An 8,828-nucleotide genomic window follows, 5' to 3' on the forward strand; every position below is an offset into this window, starting at 1 on the left:
TCAGTTTTTGTCTCAGTATAATTAGTGATGTGATGGGTAACTAACTTCCTGCTCCTCTTCCTCCTCTCTGGGCCTCCTGCAGTTCTGAGAGGAGCAGACCAGCTGCAGTACCTCCAGCACCTCCTCTACCTGCTGCCTCCCTGTAACTGCGACACACTGCTGCGCCTCCTCACCTTGTTACACACCGTGCAGAGCTTCGCACAGGACAGCATAGGAACCAACGACGAGGAGGTGGGACCAATGACTGATAAAGTCTTCCTCAGCCTTTGGAAGCTCTCGTAGTAGTGGCATCGAGGTCGAAGCCACACAAACACAAAATGAAAGCATTCGCCCTGAAGGGCAGTGTCAGTCCTTCAAGCACATAAATATAATATCATTTCCTAATCGAATTCCATCCATTTCCAGTAAAAAAACACTCGTAACAGAGCAAAGAAACAAAGAAAGTTGGCACCACAGTGCAGTAACTGTTCCCACGTTCAAAGACAGAAGGTGGTCGTTGGGGGTTCTTGGTTGTGGAGGAACTCATTGTATATTAGACCGTGTCATTAACCTTCTTATTTTACCGCCATGTTAACATTCAGATTTTATGCTTGTGATTTATTCTTTGGAGGAAAGCTGATTTTAATTTTTAAACTACTGAAATTTCTTGTGTGTTTCATAAATATTATGCACATAAATGTTGTTATTATTATTGGTAGCACTTTATGATATTGCCACACTATTAAACATTATTAAGGTATTAGCAAGTGCTTACTTCATCATTTACATAGCATTACTCCTCCCACATATGCTATTTATAAATTAAGATATTTTATCGTGATTATGATTATGTGTATTACTGGCAGTGATGAAGTAACAGTCATAGCTGTACATGGTGTAACAGTAACAGATTGATACACATATCTGTATTTATAAATGACATCTTAAAGTCTAATCATGTACAGTGAATTAAGCACTTGCTAATACTTTACTAATGCTTACCAGTGTGGCATTATTATAAAGTATTACCTTAATATTATGAGTAGTAGTAGTCGTAGTATTTTCCACTGCCTAAAGGTATCGTTTAGATGTGGGCGGGGTCTCAGAGTCTAATCTTCCACAGTTGCACGGTTCCTCACAAACAATTGCTAAATTTGAAGGCTAGCTGTGTTGTTTCTGGCTGTCACAGAACCACATTTTCTCCATAATATTATTAAAGAAAAATCATGTTAATGATTTTGTTGGCTGTCCAGGACATAAAATTAGTGGAGAGAGAGTCAGAACTCTGCCAGAATAATTCCTCAGCTTCTTTTTTGGTTGGCAGATGTTATTAATGTTGTCTTAGGGTCTTGGCTGATAGCACATTACAAATGCAAACATTTCTGACTAACTGGCCTTTGTGAACACAGCGTTTTTAAGGTAAGTCCCTCAGTAAGTTGCACCTCTACCAGATGCTTTTGGGAGCTGTCGACAAGCAAGATGAAATGCAGAAAAAGCATGTTTAGTCAGGAAAACTGTCCATTTTGTCCGTTTTGCTCTTGTGAAATACTGGAGAAAAATACATTGCATGAATGTTCTGGTGTTGCTTCATTGCTGTCCTGACATTTATGCTGCAGCTGCTTGTTGGTTCTCAGTAATGTAAAAAGAAATCCAACAGGATCCCGTTTCGCAAACTTAATTTACCACAGCATATTCCATCTGCACTTTGACCTCCATCACCGCCTCCTCTTCCTCTGCTCTCCAGATCCCCGGAAACAAGATGACGGCCGCTAACCTGGCCGTGATCTTCGGGCCGAACCTGCTTCAGAAGGAGCGTGGGGGAGACGTGAGCCCGCAGGTGATGGGCATCGAGGACAGCACGGCGATCATCAGCGTCACACTGATGCTCATACAGAACCACAGGAGACTCTTCACGGTACTAGAAACTCACAGCGCTCTTTCAGTCATTTGTGGAAGTGATTCAGAAATCTTTTATTATGTTACGCTCATTTCCAACTTGGGGTGTTTATTCTTGGACTCTACTAGAGCAGCTTTGCAAAGTTCACAATAATCCTTATTTATCTTATACCTGACCTCCCCTTTCTCTAAGTTCACTTTCTTCTGATTGGCTGCCCCTCAGGGCAGAGGAGGCTCTCTCATTAACACTGTTAATCTGAAATGAGAGCTTATACTTAGTGCTCGTGGTTTCAAAGTGTCAGACTAAATATTCATGCCCTGGCGACCCTGGCCACCCTTATTATCGTCCAAGTTTGTCCAGGATCGACTGACTCTGTCCGTTTCCCCCAGTGTGACTCCCCCTCACCAGACAGCTGTGATGTTCCATCGGTCCTGGAGATGCTAATTATTTTCAGCGATGCTTGAATCTGATGTGTGTTCCTGCAGGTCTCTGCAGAGCTGCAGCAGGAGGTCCTGATGAGTCTGATCCAGACCGACCCGGACATCATCGACTACCTGCTGCGTAGGAAACTCAGGTAACCGTGACAGTCAGTGGATCAGCCGTCATCAGATCTGGTGTCGGTTATGTTCGTCTGCACTAAGAAAGCTTCAGTTTAACGTGCGTGTTTCTGCTCTGTCACAGCGGCAGTCACCTGACGGTGGAGAGCGGCAGCGAGTCCACGGGTCGCAGGGACACGGGGGCGTCTCTGGACTCAGTGGGAGCCTCCAGCGGCAGCCTGTCCCCACTGGAGCCCCCGTCACCGCTTTTCCCCCCGGATGGGAGCGGCGGTGATGGCAGCCTGACCAGCGAGGTCTTCCTGAACGTCCTCAAACTGAACCAGAACAGGAAGCGGCAGGACACCAGATACGGTACTATGGTCTGCTTGAGTTTTTGTGAATGTGAGGCTCTGAAGACCTGAAGGAATTTCTCATTTAAAGTTGTTTCTTTCAAAAAAAAAATCAACATTTAAAACATTTCGATTAATGACAGGAGCAGGAACGATACCACAACGCAAGGTTTTGAGGTTTTCATCTGTGATCCTTGGTTAGTTTAGCATCTGCTTACTTGTCTTTTCAAGCAGTTGTTGATTTTTAGGTAAATTTCCTGCCTGAGACAGGAGTCTTTAGAAAACCCTGAAACAGTGCTCTGCAGTTTCACCACCATGTGTTAAAACATCTCTGAAGGCAGTGTAATGTAACACAGACCACACTCTGGCTGCTGGAGGTTGTGGACGTTTGTGGGAACGATAAGTGGGCCAACAGCACCCCCTAGTGGCGGTGGGCGATGCTGACACAGAAGTTGTTTTTAACCTGTTCTATCTTAAATTTGCTTGGCAATCTGAAACATGTAAGAAATCCGGAAGGAAGGGGGCAAATACTTTTCACAGCACTCTATGACTCATGTTACACAACTTTAAGATAATAAATAGTTTTTGTCTTTCAAGTTCTGAAACCGTGTCCTGTTCTCTGCAGGTGAGGTCCCTCCTGGTAAATCCATCCGCCACATGCGTCAGTTCCACTCCCACCACAACCTGCTCAGCCTATCCCAGTCCTCCTTCTCTTCCTCGTCCTTGTCCTCCACCCCCAGGCTCAACGCTCAGGACTCGGATGCCCAGGACCGTCGAGGCCCGGGTCTGAGCTCCGCGCTGAGCTTCTCTCTGAGCTCGAGTCTGAGCGGCTCGACCGAGAACAGCATCTGGGTGAGGCAGACGCCGCAGGAGGAGAGCAAGCCGTCGCCGATCACTAATTTCTGGGACTTCTTCACCGGGAAAGGTTCGGGCTCAGAGACGATGGTATGATGAAGGGAGAGGAGAGAAACAACCGGTCAAGTTCCAGATTCACTTAAAGAGACGCTTACTGGTGTAAATAATACAGGTCTCTCCCTGACATTCCCACTTGACCTCATAACCGTCCTGCTGTGGGTTTTCCAAGCTGGAAGTTGGAATTTCCCACATTTTTTGGCCCCTCTTGAACTCAGCATGGGTATGAATGAAAACTAGAAGAAATGAAGGACACAAACTTCTCAGACACAAAAAAACGAAGGAAGAATAAATCAGTGAGATTACCTGAAGGTGGATCCACTAATAAAAACATGTACAGGATGGATTCATATTTTAAACCCTGTTTCTACAACTGCATCTTCTGACACTCAGTGTACAGAAACCATACCAGGCATACTCCGTTTGTTTGTTTTTTCCTGCAACCTGCACTAAGCTGCTTTTGCAAATGTGGTGTAGCTGCTTAACATTCAGTAATGATCTCAAACACCCGCAAAGTGTGTTTCCCCAATGAGCACTGCAGGGCAAAAAGCTCAGTGTGATTGCATCTGCAGTAAATTTGGTTAAAATGTCGATTATTATACCTGAATATGTAATTAGGATGTTTCACATTGAATCTGTGCCCCTGAAAATGGTTAAATAGCTAAAAAATGTACATAAAAAAGGCATTTCGAGAAGGTTTTCACCTATAAATCAGCCCTTAAAGCTGCAGCAGGCGGCTTTTGTTTCTCCCATCAATGGAGACAAAAAAACCCTTACATACGCCTGTTCCCCCTCTGGGTTTTCAGGTTTTAGAAAGTAAAGTGCGGGACTTTGGCCAAACATGAGTGTTTGCAAAACCAAACAACAACAAAAAAACCCTGATCATTGCCATCAAATCGTGCTAGGAGTGGTGTTTTAAGCAGCACAGGCAAGCTAAGCACAAATAAATAGAAATAGTGGCATTGGTGTCGCTCACTTACGGTATGTAAGGCTAAGTATAAATTAAGAAGCCTGTGTAGGTTCCCAGTCGTCCAGTTCACGATGGTCCAGTCACCTTCTGTTCAAGCTCTTAAGACTACAAATTAAGATCTATGCCGAAGACTTTAACCTGGGATAGTGGGGTTCAAACCCAATATGAAGCCAAAGCTCAGCACAGGTTTATGTTTTATGCTCTAAGAAGAACTCTGTTGGGTTGGACTTAAAACAAAGAGCCCCTGATTTTGAGAGGACTGTTCTTTATTTCTGCCTACTTCAGCTTTAATGGTAAATGTGTCAGTGTGAGTGGAGTCAGCCAAAGATTGTCTTCTTTAGTTTAAAACAGTAAACTCTGTCTATTATTCTCTGACTTCACATCCATATTTTAATTCTAGATTCTGCTTGAGTAGCTTTACAAATCGTGCAGATCATCTTCTGTCTGAAACAAGTATTTTCAGTCCCCGTCTTGAGAATGTGGCATGACTGTGTCATCCGGACTGTGTCCAATGCACTTGGGATCTGTTTCCTTTGAAATGTTGCTTTAAAGATGAAGACCAGGTCTGCAACCACTCACAGTCAGTTGCCGTCTTCAAAGCAATGTTAGCTCATCTAGGCAGCAATAAGGCGGAGTCAGCCTGCTGTCAGTTTAGGGTTGAGATTTGTGATAAGATGGCAACTAATTATAATAAATCTATGAACATTGCAAACCTGTTGCTGTCTATATAAGCAGAAATTCTAATTGACATTAACTACTTACATTCAGTGTCCAGCCGGAACCTCAAAGATTTAGATTTAAAGCAGAAATTCCTCCACAAATAATGACGTAGTTGTTGCAGGACGGCAATTTAACTGCAACATCACATAGTTGCTCAGCAACCAGGCTTTTATAAAGGAATATAACCAGAATACATACAGCTGGAAACCAGATGGTAATCCATCTGCATTTATAAATAAAACTGCACTTATTTGCAAACCTCTTCCAGTCAGTCAGGAAGGTTGCCTCCAATTTTTTGTGCAGACCTTGAAATCAAATGGGTTTGATTTGAAGTTGAGGATGTTCATTGCCCAACCTCTGGGTGACCATTTGGTTGCTGCAACTTCCTGCAATTGACAGCAAAAAAAAAGATGCAATCGTCTGGCAGCCAGTGAGAGGTTTCCATTCCTGTTAGTATGACTGAACCATAAGGCAGGTGTGCCTGAGGTGAGTATCAACCCTCACTGATGTCATACTGATCCAAGGCTGATTAGCTGGGGTTTTTTCAGGGATTATTTTTACATACTAATTATACATTTGATTCGTTGGCCTTGGTGTCTGAAACGTTGGCTACTTTAACAGTATGACATCTAAAATCTAAGGTTTTCTTTTTTGTATTTTAAAGCAGCTCAGAGGGACTCCTGCTATTATCAGCAGCACATCACACTCACACCAGTTTGGTAATATGGAAGTCAAAAGATTGAAAATGGAGCCAACGCTGGTGGACTGATCAGAAGTTTCTTTTATATAATGAAAGTTTACTTGTAATCACTACAAGTTGTGTTGCCTTTGAGTTGTAAGCAGTTCTTTTCACAGATTGAGTCACTTTAAGTTCCCCACTTGTAAATAGCAATGAAGTCTATCCAGAATTCACCAACTTTTGGTATACTGCATTTTTTGTAAACCAGATTTAACATTACTGTACCTCCATATGTCACATCATATCAGTACAGAGATGTGTTCCCAACCAAGTCCTAACATCTCCTCTTAATACCAACATAATGTGATGCACTGAGCGGCCCAGTAAAAGCTGCTTTTCTTATTTCTTCGATCAGAGAGGAGAAGCAGCCCTTCAAACTTGTCTGTGGAAGCTTGTTTGTGCCACTATAAAAGAAAATGCCATCCATATGTCAATAAAGTATAACCCTCGCTTACCAATAATTGCTATATTGCTAATTGTTACATTTTATTCATTTGTGGAACTTCTTCCTTTAAGGCACCAGGTGTCCATCTCGCAATTTTGGGTTATCATCACAAACCCTACCTACTAACTCTATCATCTAAAACAATAGTGTTTTCAGTGTTTCAAGTCATTTACTCGATATCAAGTTTAAAAATGTTGATATATGGTTAACAAAAATGTTTTTGTTGGGGTTTTTTTTTCTGTCACAAACAAGCTTCCTTATATGCTACATCTTTCGGACACAAACATTCTGACTTGCATCAAACCCGTGTATAAATGCATCCATGCCTGCTTTAAAGGTTATTATGATGTGTCAAAATTCATTAAACCAACAGGAAAGTACAAAGATCCGTCTTCAGCAAGATTTCACAGGTGTTGTTGCCCTTTTTACCACAAGAGGGCGATATTTGCCAATTCATTGCAAACGTTAACATCGCCAACATACATGGTTTTTCCTACAGTCTGTGCGCACACTCAGTGTACAGACAAACAAAATAGGTTTGGGAATAGTGCCAAACAACTAGCAACTTGTTGTACAAAGATATATATTTTTGTTGTCGTTTTTGTATCCGGTTCTGATTTCTGGACTTGTGCACTCCGTCCTTCACCCTCAGCAGGTGAATGTATCATTTTTTTTTCTGTCCCTGTAAAAGAAACGAGGCATTTCTTTTTCTGTATTGTTGTAAAATCCATCAGTGTTTGTGTGAACCTGCTGTTTGAGAATGTACCACCTACCTGCAGAGAATTAAATGTCAAACTGCCTCCTGTGTCATTGTTTACTGCTCACGGTGCAGCTAGAGGAGTGGGATAAACGCACTGAGTCAGTGCGCCGCTTCAGCGGCTTCTCGGAGCTGGAGTGCGGTCATGCTTTTGGCATCGGGACAAGCATCTTAAGTGCAATAATGTCAGGAGACAAAAAAGCCTCCAGGGGTGGATGATCTCACACAGAATAGGCAGGCAGAAAGCTTTTCAGCTTCCATTTAAAAACTGGAGAGCTCTCTTCTTTTTTTTTACGAAATGCCTGCAGTCAACCAGTATCCTCAGTTTTATATGTTTGCATAACTTGACTTTCAGCACAAAATATCAGGTTTGTAAACTGCGTCACTGTGGATCCTGGACCATCCAGCTGTCTGCCGATGCTGTGTTAACTTGAAGTAGCGGTTCTCTGCTTTTCTGGCTCACGGCTCCTTAACTTGAAGCACACTTTCAGGAAAACTGAGGTTGCAGAAATTGCTGGTTGTGGCAGCTGAGTGAAGATGAGCTATGGGCTTTAACCCAGAGAGGGAAGCTTAAGTTTTTGTGGTTTTTTTTAAGTTATAAAAGGGGGGGAAGGGTTTAAAATGTGAAATAATTTATATTCACACCGTTTTCAGATGTTTTAGGGTTTCTGCACCTTTTTCTAAAACAGTGTTATACAATACTGACTTTATTGTGCTACGCTGCAAAATAAACCCAATCCCCTCATATTAGGACACTTTTTTTCTTTACATGTACCAGGTCCAACTGTCCAAATAGAGAGAGAGGACAAATATGCCTCTCAAGCAGGCAACAAACAACCTCAAGTCTCAGGAGGTTAATTTTGTACAGCAACAAGTACAAATATTAAACAAACTGCAGTTCAATCAAAATGCGCCTAATATTTTGGCAGGAATGATGACAGTCACGGTAGACTGGCACAAACAGCTGATTGCAGGTAAATAGTTGTTTTCTGAGCTTCTACAGCAAAAGCTTTTTTTTAAAAAATAAATAGTCCCTTTAACCTTTCAAGCATCTTTTTCTTAAATACTTCAGTGGAATTTATTTATTTTTTAATTTTTCAAGTTTTTCACTGTGCATCCGTTTTTAGTTTTTTTAAAACCACATCATCAGAATCCTCCATTTATATCGACTTTAAATATGGACAGCGCTTGTAGAGCACTCGAGCAACCTCTCATTTCTGCATTTTTTGCTTCCAAGGAGCCAGACTGTCTTGTAATTTTTTTAAAGTGGTCTTGGGCATCAGTTCGCAGGCTTTCTGAAGGTCTGTTAAGAGTTCTCTTTGGACCTGCTTTGTTACCCATTTCCAGTCCAGTCCTTGTACCTGACCATTTTCAGAGTAATACATTTATTTATCTCTTAAACACTGATCTACGAAGCATGAAAGGTCTCCTAATGGACCACTGCTGTGTCTACTCATTACAGTCAACTTAGCAAAGAGCCATCTTAACCAATTTTAGTTACTCATCCTGAAAAGATCCAACTC

The 8,828-nt window shown here is 42.1% G+C and overlaps 1 protein-coding gene across 1 annotated transcript in view; it reads left to right on the plus strand.

Moving 5' to 3' along the window:
* The window catches only part of arhgap36 (Rho GTPase activating protein 36), an 82,749-nt gene extending 75,401 nt beyond the window's left edge, over nt 1-7,348 (plus strand). The window contains exons 8-12 of the mRNA XM_024801929.2: nt 83-231; nt 1,724-1,894; nt 2,362-2,450; nt 2,558-2,784; nt 3,388-7,348. Coding sequence (XP_024657697.2) covers nt 83-231; nt 1,724-1,894; nt 2,362-2,450; nt 2,558-2,784; nt 3,388-3,713 — 962 coding nt within the window. The 3' untranslated portion in view covers nt 3,714-7,348. The remainder of the gene's footprint in view (nt 1-82; nt 232-1,723; nt 1,895-2,361; nt 2,451-2,557; nt 2,785-3,387) is intronic.
* Nucleotides 7,349-8,828: the final 1,480 nt, after the last annotated feature.

This window comes from Maylandia zebra, linkage group LG3 (assembly GCF_041146795.1).
Source record: "Maylandia zebra isolate NMK-2024a linkage group LG3, Mzebra_GT3a, whole genome shotgun sequence".
NCBI classification, from domain to species: domain Eukaryota; kingdom Metazoa; phylum Chordata; class Actinopteri; order Cichliformes; family Cichlidae; genus Maylandia; species Maylandia zebra.